The 15,259-nt window shown below is 38.5% G+C and overlaps 1 protein-coding gene across 1 annotated transcript in view; it reads right to left on the bottom strand.

Moving 5' to 3' along the window:
* The window catches only part of STX18 (syntaxin 18), a 59,538-nt gene extending 44,517 nt beyond the window's left edge, over window positions 1–15,021 (bottom strand). The window contains exon 1 of the mRNA XM_027686680.1: window positions 14,824–15,021. Coding sequence (XP_027542481.1) covers window positions 14,824–14,985 — 162 coding nt within the window. The 5' untranslated portion in view covers window positions 14,986–15,021. The remainder of the gene's footprint in view (window positions 1–14,823) is intronic.
* Between the last annotated feature and the right edge of the window lie 238 nt (window positions 15,022–15,259).

Here is a 15,259-nt window from a genome sequence, read left to right as displayed (position 1 = left end):
TTGGAAGTCATCATGAACCACATTCTTAACTAATTACAGCAACTGCTACAAAATACTGATTACTATTAAGAATCAGTAAGTTAAACTAAATGCACCAATTATCATAGCCTTCACTTGCCAGGAGACGCCATTCCATCAAAAGCACACGGTACAATTAAAAAGTTAAAAATAAAGTGTTTATTCCGTCCTTAGTTGTTGCTCCTCCACTGCTGTCCAAGAGATAGGAAACATACTGTTGCAACAACCAAACTCTTGCGCACTGGGGCTGGTTCCTGCAAACTACACATGCCTTTGTTGCAGAGAACACTTGTCCAGAGAAGGCTGCATGTAACTGTTGCGTGAGGAATAAGATCATCATGTTGGCAGTGTTATGTCAGACAGTGAATGCAGCACAAGATACTTCCCAGCTAGATGGATATTATGTGGTTTGTTCTGCTTGTAGGATAATATCAAAAGATGCCTGGGCTTCAAGTTAGTGGTCAAAGTAATAACCTTTACTAACTGCTACAACTTGTAGCTGTGTTCTTGAACACTGTCCATAGGGCTCAATGGATAGTTTATTTGCTCTAACTGAAATAAATTAATAAAATAGTTGAAAATCTATTTTCAGCATAGTTTCTAATCTGTGTCAACTACTAGTAATATTGTAGTCGGGTAGTCTGGGGTTCATTTTTCTAAAAGAGCAAAAAACTTCAAAGGTGAGTGTTTTAATCTGAACGTTAAACATATAGATTTGAGCACAGACATTAAATTACATAATTTTGTTCAGATTCTTTCATAATTTCATTGTAGCAATGTTAAATATTCAAAATAGCTCTTTAACCCACTTTTTTAAATTTAAAATTATTTATCCAGTAAACCATTAGGACTCAGACCTATTTTAATAACCTCACTGGGATAAAAATGTAGCCATAAACACTAAGTCAACAAGTAACAACCATCATGATCTAGCAACTAGGTAGCAAAAGAAATCCTTTAAAAACTATCAAACGACATTAAAAATAAAATTAGATGTAAATTCAAGTTTTAGACTGTGGTCAATTGAGGTCTAGACAAAACCCTATGTTTGTTCACTGCCTAGTCTCCAGTCTGCTCTAAGTTTGAAAAGGTAATTGAACTCAGTCTATAATTACTGGATTAGATACAGATGGGCTCTGTACATTTCAGGGGAGGAAAGAACTGTTTTGATTCATTTTATGATTGCCTGTAAGGTCAAACTTTTCAAAATGTACTTTCATCTGTTAAATGGTTTCTCAAAGTCCCAGGGGGACATCTTCAATAACTGATGTTTTAAGCAATTTGGATCTATCAGATCCAGTCTTTGAATGTAATATGCTGTCCATTTTCTAGAATTATAAATGTGCATGTAGGTTAATTGCTACAACTCATACAGATTTTCAAAACTACACTTTTTTAGAAAATTGCAAGTTTTACTCAACAACTGTTATGCATAAATATTTGTAGAATTATTATCATTTAAGGTACAGAATATCTTTGGAAATACAAATAAATAACACAAATTAGAAATGTCCTTACTCATAATTCCTTCCCATTTGGAGAATGTTCTCTTAGCACTCAATTGAACAATGTTTGAATAGTTCCAACTGAATCAGTTTACTTTTTGCAAAACAAAAAAAAAAAAGAGAAACATATCTTAATAAAAAAATCCTAAACAGCACTTGAGAAAACTTCATTTTCCATAAAGTCTTATTTGAACCTTCATCTTCACTCTCTCTCAAGGTCAAATGGGGAACAAACAATAAGTGAGCATTAAACTTTCATTCTCCTAAGAATATTTTGCAATGTATTTTCTTCAATTAAATCAACCGTAACTCTGCAGCCTGTTTCAGTACAACCAGGATTTCATTTTGCTTAGTTAATAGTTCAAATGCTCTGCAAAGGGTATCTAGCTCTGCTCTCACTTAGAGACTCTCAGAGATACCGTAATAGCAATTTAAAGCAGAAAACACACCATGCAATCAGAAGGCATAATAGTTCAGTTCATAGTCTTAAAATCGTAGGAAACTTAATTCCAAACTTACTATTCAAGAGTTTCAGTTTATTTGTATTACAACAATCATCTTGCTTATAAAATTCCAGTAGGAAAGTATTTTTTTTTTGTTACATCACATTTGTGTTTAATCAACAACACTATCTCACCAGCAAAGTCTCAGACTCAGTCAAAAAAGTTATCTTTGTAGGATCAGACATCTATAGAGTTGTTCTGACAGAGACTCAGTATTCAAGCACCGGTAATAAGGATAATTGGAACTATGTTAATATAATCTCCCTCTGTCTCCAAGTAGGCTAATGAAAAAGCAAGTTCTCATGTAGTTTCCATGATTAACACTTTATTCATATTATTTCAAAGTCCTCCACAGAAGGGACATAACCTGAAGGCAGAACCAACCACCACAAAGCCCCAGCACAAAGATGCAATAAAGTAACAGAGTTATTTGTATGCCTGCTCAGACAGAAGATCATGCCCATCATCATCATCAGGCTGCACAGAATTCCTACCACAACTTATAAGCCTCACTGAAAGAAAAAACTTCTCCCACTGCATTTTAAGAATTGATTGATATAAATCAGTTTGTTCATAACAGTTCAATAAACAGACGATGGGTTTTTGTAACAACTATGTATAAACAAATGAAACAAATATGCAATTTTACTCAAAAGATAAAATCCATGTAATATTTGCCCTATCTTCCTTCCCACATCTATAATGGATGTTTTTAAATGTATTTCTTTAAAATTGAAATAATACTCATATTAAAATTTACACGGGGTGCATATGCTTAATTCAATAAATCTTGATTTTTATTTAAGATCTATATAAAAAAGGCTTCTTCTTCATTGTAAGCAAAAAAATAAATTTGCTTCAAAAAATGTCTTATTTTCTCTACAAAATAAGATTACAAGTATTCCAAGTGTTTTGTGTGAACCCACAAACTGCTCCTGAAACTATTGTAATTTTTAGACAATAAATTGTGAAGCTAATACAGCTAAATAGCCAGGCCACAGCACCATGAATTCTGCATGCTGTAACATGGCAGAAAATAAACAGAATATAAGAGGTTACACTAGGTCACATTTTAGAACAACTAATTAACTCTGATATTTTTTCTTTTTTTCTTCTCCATCACATTTTCACTATCTCAATTAAGGATTTTCCTGTATTTGCTGTACAGTTCCTTATATCATATTTAGAACCATAAGAAACAGTATTTCCCATCAGTATTCGTAAGTATGAACAGTATTCATAGGTATTTCCCATCTACACTTTAATGGATTTTAGAACGAGTTAAAAATCTTGGGACCTCCAAACAACATCATCAAGAAAAATAAAGTGTATTCTTACAATAAGCTACTCTCACTTACTGTGTCTTTAAACAAATCTTTAAAAAACAAAGAAAGGACATATGCAATTCATGTACATGAAACAGAGTCAGTATGCAGACTACAGCGATGTAGCATTATTTAATCAATGAACACCTCATATCCATTACTGATTTCTTCACTCTTAAAAAAAAATAAATCACTTAATCATCTTTGTACATAATTAATCCTCTGAAATTTGTGAGGAAAAAATCTGACAAAAAAACCCCCAACATTAAAAAGTGGTTGCTTATTTCACAGTAACAAACTTCTATGGTAGATTAAGCAGCCTGCGAAGTCTAATATGGCTATTTTATTTTAGAATAACAACTTTAGCATGTTGTTTCCTATATGTTCTTTTATTATTAAAAATGAAGAGAGAACATTCATACGTTCGCAGTCCAAGGTCAGACTGATCAGAGTCACAGGTCACTGGAGCAGCAGTCTGGGATTTGAAAAAACAGTATTCAATTCCTTGCTTTGGTACGAAGCAGTGTCCCATATGTAAAAAGGAATTCCTGATCCATCCTTATGTGTTAACTCCTGCATTACTTGTTGAGTACTGGATGTATTTTGAAATACATGCACTTGACTTAAGATACTTCAAGTGATGCATAATCTACCAAATGAAGGATCAGCTGAATCACACCTCAAATAATGTGTGCTACTTGTGGCACTGTATCTTACTTTGCTTCTTCATAAGATCCATGCAGAAATCAGACACTTTTTTTTTCTTGTGATCATGTACCCTAACAAAATAAGATTAAAGGATTTCTCACCACAAAGTAGATTTTTCACACTTTAGATCATCTGTGTAGCTCTTTCTATTACAAAAAAAAAACCACAAAAACCAAAAAAACCAGAATAACAAAGCAACCTCCCACCACTATCACAATTCATGAAAAGGCTGACATCAGAATTGGACACAACATTTTGTCATTTTAGTAGTGCTATACACTTTTCCTTTAATTGATAATTCCCTCTATGCTTTGTTAAACTTACATCTTTTAAAAACTTCAGTTCTTTTTTTTGGTATTGACTTCTATGTGCAATATTTCCTAAGAGTCAAAGTGGCCGAATTATGCCCTATCACATTCACAACCAGAATCAACAACTACCCTGCTTACACATGCAAAGGTAATGTTAAGCTGAAGAATCTTTGCATACATTTAATAATTTTCTATATGGATGAATGAGCCATGCCTCAATTTAAGCCCTCATAAAGCAATGTCTTCCCTTGAATATCACAGTAGAAACCACAGTATGCATCACACTGGCCAGCTGAGTCGACCCAAAGAAAATAACATATAACAAAGACAACTGAAGAAAGTAGAATTTTAAATTAATCAAAAATTTGTAGCTGTCACATGAAAACTAGCATGCAACAAGGTTCTGAAAGTATATCTCAGGAACACACACATCTGTTTAATATTACAAGCCAACTGTCAACATCCTAAGTGAAGTTTTAATTTAATATTTTTTTCTTTCTTGATGTTTTACCTTTAGTCAATGCCTTATGAGAGTATCGGTTTTCTATAAGAAACTGTTAAATATAAAGAAATGTTATTGTAGCATGTTTATAAAATCATAGTTCGAGAACTTTTTATTTTTCTAAGGCCTGACCACAACTTAATTATCTGCAGGACATTCCAAGCTCACAATTGCAAGCTCCAGTTCCCAAGCAATTTTGAACAATATCTACTGTACAGGACATACAGCACTGCAAATACCACAACATGGTAGTGTTTCCATAAGTCAACATTAGAGCCTTTAGACATGGTTTTTATTTTCAATAAATATTTGTTTCTCTACTAATCATTAAATGGTTTTCATCACCATTACATGTTAGTCTTTCACATGTCAGCTTGCTATCACTGATTCTTTTTAATATAAGTGCACTGGTAACAAAAAAGATAGATACATTGTATAACATGCCTTCCATTACACATAAAGTGTCCTAAGAGTGAGCACTATGTTCTTCTACAGCTCACACAATGTTTTCCTTCCTTTTCAGGAAAGAGTAAGAGCAGGAAAAAAAACTTTGGAGGCCTTACTTTCCCCTCACCCCCACAAAAAATAAAAAATTCACTCAATGATCACGTTAGAATTTTATGAGAATATTAGAATAATACTTCATATTAGAGGTCTAATAAATTTAGGAGTAAAACCAAGACCCTTTCTCTTATTTTCAATCATAAACCAACATAACATTTAAGAGCTTCTGGATATCCTCACAGAACTTCCACCAATATTCACTTGAAACCCATTTCACACTTCCTAGAGAGAGAGAGACATGGAGAGGTGGGAAGCTCCAGCTGAGACATGGAGAGGTGGGAAGCATCAGTCAGTGGCATCCTGTACTACAGAAATGAAATATTCAATTTAGAATCAGTGAGATTACATCCACATTCAAAACCATTTAAAAGTCAACCGAAAAAGGAAATATGCAAAAGGAAATGTCAAGCAATCCATTAATAATGGAAAAGCAAAGACTGAAAGAAATCTGGATTACATTTAATTGTATCTGGGTTTTGTTTTGTTTGTTTTTCAAATGCTGGACAATACCTACGGAAATGGAATAGATGTAAATTTGAGCAGATGAAACACATCTGCTCTTCTACAGCTCTCACCACCCTCTATCAAAAGGGAAGGCAGAGTCAGAATGAAAGGATAAAAAGGGACAACAAACACCTGATCACTATAAAATGTCACGTTTTGGCAGACAGAAAGCTTTAACATGCCACCACGAAGTCAGGAAACTTATATTTTCAAGAAAGTGTCCATCATTTAACATTCTATACAATTATATCACAGTAATATTTTCAACAGTAAAGAACAGTTTCCTCAAATTGCTGGAAATGATTCATACCTCCAATTTTCACCCTTTAATTGCTCTCACTGCTGAAGCTATTGTGCCAGGTTTTATTACTTCCAGTCTGAAAAATATTTTCAAGTATAGTTGGACTGAAGTTTCAAAGACAGAGCACATAATTACCTAATCTTTCACTGAAAAATTATATCATTTTGTCCACGGTGAAACACAGAAAAACTTAATCCACTCATTACCAAAAATACAAGTAATCAGCTCAGCATTACAGCAAGAACTAACCCTGATGACCAAAACCAGCCTCAATTAACAAAAACACAGATGTGAGTACTATTCATTGAAAGTAATGATAAGTAACTGATTTTTGTGAGAATTTGTAAAACCTTTATGTTTTTAAATAGCTGTTCCCTGAGATTAGAATTAAACTTTTTTTTGCTGATCACACATGTGAAACATAATTAGCATCCTAAATAACAGCATCTCCTCATTTTATTAATATTTGAATACACTTCAGAGTTCAAAGCAACTTGATTCAGAATGATTCAAAAGTATTCAGAAATGGTCTGATAATTGTCAGAGAGAAGAAAACTCCTCAGTTCAAATCTCGGTTTAGCAGAAGATTAAAAGAAGTTACTTTTCAAATATCCAAGAACATCCCTCCCTTCTTAAGTGAAGAAGCAGGACAAACTATACACACAGAAAATGAGAACAGTAGGACGGTGAGAAGAGTCTCAGCTAAGTTCTTCTCTCAGCTGCTATCCACCAAACTTGTTCTATTTTCAAAAAAGCAGAGGAGGAGGATAATTAGAACTTTAAAGTTACTAACTTCCAGGGAAATCAGCTTTATTTTGGCCTCACTCCTAATACCTGGGGAAATAAAACCCCAACGGTTAAATCTCTTAACAAATCACACTGATATTCTTTTGAGTATGTTTATTTTTATGTTCATTTCTGTCCCAAGCAAGAGATTATATTTCAACATACATAAATACAGAGCCCAAAGATTGTAGCAATGTCAGTGTATCAAAGTACTAAAAATAATGTGCTCCTCTTGCTCCAAAATCTTTGATAAAGAACTCAGAGAAACAGTAAAAAGCCTAAATGCATCAATTAAATTCACTAACCTGAAAATATTTTCAGCTTCATTCTCCCTTCTTCCATTTCCCATCCTTTCTTTCCTATTTAGATGTATTACATCATAACCTCCATATCATTTCCTTATATTCATTCTTTTTTATTTTTAACCCATATTTCTACCTCTAATGTTAGACTGTCTCTTCTCCATCATACATCCTTCCATTTACTTCCAGCTATGCCTGCTCACTTTCTATTGTCTTTCTTTTCCACTGTATCTCTCTGCCTTTCAGACCCTCAAGCCCCACTATCCTGGCCCAGCCCACCTTTCTCCTTCAGAGGTCATCCTAATGCATACTCATATGCTCCACAAACTTCCACAAACGTTACCCTTATCTGTGGCAGGATGACAAAACAAGAACTCACAAGAAGTGTTGGCTTAATGGAAAAATCACAGTCAGGAAAGAGTTCAGCGACCAGCTACATGATACAACGATTCCTCCAACAACCCCAAGCAAGGAAAGAACCTTCCACAACCAGCCTGGAAGGAGGTAAGGTGAGGATGAAGACAACATCCTGGAAATGGCAACTGCAGCCTTAGATACTTTTGGATGACTCAGCACCACATGGGGTCCACTTAGTCAAAACAAAATTAACAGGCAACTAAGGAAAGTTGTCTCCCAAGCCAACTTTCAATCCCGCTGTTCTGTTATATTCAGAAAATAATTCCCAGGGAGTTAAGAATGTACTTTAAAACAAACAAACAAAGCTGGGGGTGGGGAGGGGACGGACACAATGACAGACATTTGCACAGACATTTCCCAAAATGTAGGAGTTCATAACTTTTCCCTCAAGGCCAATCTATACTGTCACCATTGTTTCTAATGAGAGTTTTGCTAAAACCAGAAGCATTACATGGAGAACATTAGTGATTTGGCATTTAATCCTAATGCATTGAACAAGGTCAGCATTTCATTCTTCTCCAGAAGTATTTTCAAAAAAAATCTTTACTCTGCTATTTCCTTAACCAGCTTTTTATGTGTTTCTCCTCTACTAATTAAAATTACCAACTTCTTTCCCTTCCATCTCTCAGGCTAAACTTTTTCTCTAACAAGGATGAAGGAAACAAGAAGTAAAAACAATGCTCATAATTAAAAACTAACATTAACCATAATTTGCACAGGGAACAAGATAAATCTGAAATATTAGACAGCAGTACACTGTAACTCCCTATTTGAAAAAGCATAATTCAAAATTATATTTTCTGCCTACAACCTGGGGGAGGGAAACCCATGTGCGTGTAAACGAGTACAAAATGCAGCATCACCGGTGAACTTCGGGGAAAAGAGTGACTGTTCATAACTATATATGGGAGAAGTCAGAATTAATCCTAATGACCTCAGCTGTGGGCCCAATTTATTAGAACTTACCTCTCATTAAAAGTTAAGAAGTGAACTGAAATATCACTCGCTGTCCAAAATTTGGCACAGTCATTAATTTCTAATAAAGACTATAATTGGCTACACCACAAGCAGTATATATTTCCCCTGTATCCAAATATTCTCTCATGGGAGTTATTCTTATGTAATCATTAGAGTCAAAACGATCGTATAAACTAACCTTATTAAATCAGGTTATAATTTTTTAGTTTGAGTATAAAACCAAAACCATTAAAGCAACAATTTTAACCATTTTTGGCCATTTCCCTCATAGCACTGGTTAGTATCAGCTATTCAATCACAACAGAAGCAGTTCACTACATAACCACACAGTCTTTCATGCTCTGCCTGTGTTCTGCCACAGACTTTAATGGTACCACTCTTGGATATGGAAGTTTTAAGGATTAAGACCCTTTCCGGTCTATCCTAGACCTGGCAAATCCACGTCCTATCCTATAAAAGTTAACATAGCAAACTGGCTATTTCTTTATTTTGGATATTTCTCAGTCTTTCAAAAAGCTCAGATATAATGTGTTTCGTTCTGGAGTCACCAACCTGAACTTGACTCAGAACCAGCAGCATAATAATTACTGTATATTCCAATAAAACATTTAATACTTGGCATTTTTACTTTTATATACCTTTTACTTTTAAAACAGAGATGGTGTTACTCCCTGCATCAGTATATTGGTCTGCCAAGAACTGAAGTTACTATATATCCAAAAATAGCAGGCAGTGGAAAAGCCTGTGGACCTCCCAATCTGCAAGTCTACTCTTTTTCTTATTATATTAAAATTGTATTAAGCACAAGGAATCCTCTGTTTGAAATCTAGATCTCTGGATTTCATCTACTAATACTTTTCAAATTTTTTTTTGTTTGTAAATCCCTAGAAATTTTCCAATAAGGGTGTAGACTTGTCTTTCCCTGTTAATACTGCATATGTTACACAATCTTGGTGGCTGAATTTTATTCTTGGTGCTTTTTCAAGCAATCCCAAATAGTCTGAAAGGGATCAGAAAGTATATATGTTTAAAACCACTCAGTTTTAATTGTGCTATGTCAACAATTATATCATGCTATTTAAGGTGGTCCTCTATAGTCAATTTGGGGGACCAGCTACTGGTTTGGGGCATTTTTGGGCTTTATTAAATGAAGTGACAGTGGCAATGATGAAGTTGTTGTAAACCCCATATACAAACACTCCTACCCTTTTTTCTCCTATGGGAATGCTCTAAATAACAAACTGTGCAAAAATGTGCAGGAAGACCCCACGTTTGGGACCGAGGACAAAACATCAGCTCTCCATCTCTTCTAACAGCACTGCTCTTTTGAATTATCCCATGGGCTGCATTCCAAACAATGGAATATGTTGGATTTTGCAGGTATGCATGAAAAGCTGCTTTACCCAGAGAATGTAAAATTAAAAAAAAAAAGCCACCACTACCCTCTGGGTAGCCAAAGCAGCATACAAAAGTCAGGTAGCCTTGAAATTAAAAGGTTTGCTTAAAATTTATATTCAATGCCATTTGTTCTGGCTTTCACAAGAACTAGTTTTGGAGACAAGTTTTATGTGAGGATTTTTCCTCCTCATTACACATTTGTACAGAGCAGCTGAACATATTTTTTATGTGAATATTGGCCTATCATACCAATTTTTTTTGAAGAATCAGTTAATCATCCTACAGAATCCATACACAGAGCTTATATGAATAACAGATGTTGCAGCCTCATGAATCTGGCATCCTTATGTGTTCAACAGCCTCAAACATGGACATTTGATCATTGTGAAATTTTGCATTTAAAGACTTAGAAACATTTAACCTTTCAATTTTTCCAATCTCAAGGATATGTTTTCAGATATGCCTGGTATTGCTTTTGAATTCATGCTGCAACACTTCATTTTTTAGCTTTTTGCAAAACCTTAAAGAAGAAGAGAACCTCCCATAGCAAATCAGGAGATTTTATTCATGGCTGCAATCAAGCCCATCATGAAATTCTATTTGACCACTAATTTATATTTATTTCTGTTAATAGGCTGTATGACCCTTGATTCCATTTCTCCAACACATATTGAACAGTGAGCAGTGATAGAAAGTTCTCTTTCCTTCAATATTTTCAAATACCTAAGCAGCATATGACACAGACGATATTTCCAATAGCTCATACTTGCCATAAAAAAAAAATCAGGAAAGGCTTAAATAGTCAGATTTCCTAATATTGTCCTAAAACAGAAACTCAAATGCCAAACACCTTCCAAAACTGACAATCTTTTAAAATATCCAAAATAACAGATTTAAGACATTGTAAAGCTGTGAACTAGTCTCACAAACTCAGCCTCTGCGCTGCTTATGTTTGTCACTGAGCACTTACTGCAAGCCTGGTTTTTTTTTCTTAAATACTTCTGCTCTAATCGGTAAAATTCTTCAATCATTTAGCTTAATCCCAAATCTGACATCATATCAAGGAACAAATATATTGGGTCTGTGTGGCAAGGTTTTGGTAGCAGGGAGGCTATGGGGTGGCTTCTGTGAGAAGCTGCCCAAAGCTCCCCCCATGTCTGACAAAGCAAACACCAACAAGCTCCAAGATGGACCTGTCACTGGCCAAGGCCAAGCCCAGCAGCAAAAGTGGTTGTGCCTCTGGGATAAGAGTTAAGAAGGGGGTGCAAATGTGTTGCTGCACAACAGTAACTGCAGCTGGAGAGAGGAGGGAGAATATACAAGAGGAACAACGGTGCAGACAGCAAGGTCAAGTGCAGAAGCAGAGATGTCCCTGTTGCCCATGGTGCAGACCATGGTGAGGCAGCTGGCCCCCTGCAGCCCATGGCGGTCCACGGTGGAACAGAGATCCACCTGCAGCCCCTGGAGGACCCCACACTGGAACAACTGGAGGTGCCCAAAGGCAGCTGTGACCCCATGGGAAGTTCAAGCAGTCTCCTGGCAGAACCTGTGACCCATGGAGAGAGGAGCCCACACTGGAGCAGGTGTGCTGGCAGGACTTGTGACACCACAGGGGATCCACACAGGACCAGCCTGTTCCTGAAAGACTGCACCCCATGGGAGGGACCCCATGCTGGAACAAGGAAAGAGAGTGAGGAGTCCTCCCCTGTGAAGAAAGGCACAGCAGAGACACTGTGCAATGACCTGACCGCAGCCCCCATTCCCAATCCCCCGGTGCTGCTGGTGAGGAGGAGGCAGAGAATTAGTGAAGAAGGGAGAGGTGGGGGAAAGGTGTTATTAAGATTTTGGTTTATTTCTCAATATCCTATTCTGATTTGACTGGTAACAAATTAAATTAATTTCCCCAATTTGAGTCAGTTTTGTCCATGACAATAACTACTGAGGGATCTCTCCCTGTCCTTATGGCCCATGAGTCTTTTGTCATATTTTCTCTCCCCTGTCCAGATGAGGAGGGCAGTGACAGAGCAGCTTTGGTGGGCACTTGGCATCCAGTCAGGATCAACCTGCCACAACCTGTACAAGTATGATGGAATGCAAACTTAAATATCCCTGTATACTGCATTTAAAATAGCCATGTAACTGTAAAGTCCAAGAAAAAAAATGCTGCTTTTGTTTTAATTCATCAAAAAGCACTAACATACACATAATGAATTCTAACAATCTTTTATAAATTGCAAGCAATGAAAAGTACGTCACTGTAACTGTAGCTTTCCTCTAGGGAATCCCTCTAGAATCATTTCTTACCTGGTCCTAGTCAATATGCAACTGGTGAAGAGATGGAGACATGCCAGAAACATTCACCATACATAAAGCATAAGTCATCTTTCATTACATATCAGACAACCCAATGGTTGTACAATGCAGCTGACAGACCAAAAAAACCCCAAACCAAACAAACAGTGATGGGTCAATGCCAGGGCAAAGAAAATCCTTTCAACAAGTTCACAGCCATAACATTAATCTTCAATTTATATGGATCAGTTTTGTCACAGATTAACAACATCACCAGCAACACCAGTCTCTGCAACCAACATTACCATGGTTATAGATGACCTCGTAACATCCTTGTGTTAACAACTTAGACTCAAATACAAAAACCTTCATCACCTCCCCAGAGACTGCAGCAATACAGTATACCTGTGCATAAAACAGTCAGCTTCAAAAAAATACAAAGTAATACAGAATGATGAAGTATTTTCTTGTGTCTAACACAAAATATCAAGAGCACACAGATATCCTTTCATCTCTATACCAGCTTCCCCACACCATATCTATTCAAGCCAAAACTCTTATATTCTACATTCTCTATGCCTATGTCAATCCACCAAAAAAATCACATTAAGTTTGAGAATGTAAACCAGGACTTTGCACTCCCAAGTGCAATGAAACTTCAGCATAAGTACAGGTGCTCACTGTGTAGGATTACTGCTACAATTTTGCCAGCTTCTTCCTCAAATGCTAAGCACCTTCAATCTTCCTTCTTAAACATCACTTAAGACTGTACACAATGAAAACAAACAAACAAAAAACCCAAAAAATCTCCACAGTTCTCAAATCCTAGAGCAAGACTCATAGTCCTTCAGGGGCAGAAAGGAGAAAAAGAATATACAACGTACAATAGAATTATATCACTTAATACAGTTCAGCCAAGTGTTTAAACACATTAATAACGTGACACAAAACCTCCATGGGATGGACTAGAAAGGAGATTTCTGATACTACAGCTAAGCAGCCACCCAGTCTCACACTCCACCTGTGCTGCCAGGGCCGGCTGCTGGTTCTGGAGCTTGGAGCACAGGAGCACAGCTCTACCTGCAAGATGCTACGCAAACCCACCCAGAATATAATGTTGAAAGGAGTAATTCTGTGTGTGGACTCCGTGTATTTCACTATTTCCATATTTGCAGGTCAAATAGAGAACTTCCACTATGGACTTTGGGCTTGTCTATTTTGGAGAAAAGATGGCTGAGGAGCAACCTCACTGCTCTCTACAGTTTCCTGGGGAGGGGACCTGAAGAAGGAGTGGGTGGGGAGGAGGTAGATCTCATGGACAAAGATCATGAATGTAGTTTTATGGACAGGTTTGATTGCTGCAGATAGATCCCCCCTGGCAACTCACAGCTGACAAGTCACATATCATTTTTTTGTAATGGTGAATAATTATATGTTCATTTAACAGGTACCCAACTTGACACCTCTGCTTAGGCCTCAAAGCAGTCACTGAGCCACTAAACATCAAGTGTTATAAAGCACATCAGTTTTTATGTACTATCTCTCACAACTGGGAAACGTACAAAGAGCACAGAAATATGACATTAATATCTGTGCTTGAAAACTAAATCATCCCTAAGTCGGAAAATGACAGAACAAGATAACTTGTGCATTCTTCATTTAGTCCTAAACTTGCATATGCATTCTGTAAGCCTGTATCCTCAGAGACTGTATTAAGCAGCTTTTTTCTCTTAGTACAGTCCAGTGTCTTATTAAATATATGTTATTCAAACTCTGCCTTTGACTCAGTATGGAGGAAAATAATCTGTGACAAAACTGTTCTTACAGAACGACTGTGGACTGAGTTACTAATGCCAGTCACCTTTCAGGTCTGTAATTCCTTAACTTTCCAGTGCTTGTCTTTTCAAGTTTTAAAACGTTCCGATTACCTCTGTACATTTAATTTGCCTAGGACTGGTATTTTACGGTCATACCGTGTGGCAGGGGAGGCAACCAAACTAAAGGCAGCAAGTAGGAAAAGGAATTACAAACGCTGACGAACACAAGTGCGGGGGGAGCGCTTTCTTACGTGGCAGCTGGCGTGAGGGAACACCCCTGCAGGCCGGCACGGCCGAAGGGACGGCGGTTCTGCACCACGGAACAGCAGCCCTGGCAGGAGGGGCCGCGGCCCGGAGAGCCCCCGGGCCGCCCCGGAGGAGCCTGGAGGCGACAGCCGGGCTCGGAGCCGTCCCCGGCCGCCATAGCCGCGCCGGCCCGCGGCTCTCTCAGCCCACACCCGTGTGGGAAAGCGCTGCCCCGGGGCTCTCTGCGGGTGGCTCCGGGGCCAGCTCGCTGTCCCCGGGTCCCGCCGGACGCTCTGGGGCGGCGGTGAGGGGCGGGCAGCCCGCCCTCCCCCAGGGCCTCACTCACCACTTCCCGGGCGCGGCTGGTGAAGTCGCTCTTGGAGCGGGTGGCGCCCCGCTTGAGCAGCTCGTCCCTGGCGCTGTCCCCCGCCGCCACCCCCAGCGCCTTGTTGCGGGTCTTGACGGTCTTCACGCTGGCCTTGAAGAGCAGCGTGATATCCACCGCCATGGCGCCCGCCGGTGCCGCCGCCCGCCCGTCCCCGCGCAACGCGGCCCCGCGCGGCGCGTTCCGCCCTGCGCGGCGGGGCGGGAGGGGGCGGGGAGGCTCCCGCTTCCATCGGGAAGCGTTCGGGAGCGGCTCGTGCCCGCGGGAACCGGTGACGGGAGTGCGGGCACGGGGGGCCGCCGCCTCCTCCGATCTAATAGCGGCTCTGCGGGGAATCACAGTTATATTCTAGCAAAACTCGGGCGTGTAGGCCGCCCCGCTGCGGTGCCGTGGCAGG

Source organism: Neopelma chrysocephalum, unplaced genomic scaffold (genome assembly GCF_003984885.1).
Source record: "Neopelma chrysocephalum unplaced genomic scaffold, ASM398488v2 Primary Assembly neopelma1_71, whole genome shotgun sequence".
NCBI classification, from domain to species: Eukaryota; Metazoa; Chordata; class Aves; order Passeriformes; family Pipridae; genus Neopelma; species Neopelma chrysocephalum.
The sequence above is the reverse complement of the archived record's forward strand: the minus strand, read 5'-3'. Positions and strand labels throughout refer to the sequence as shown.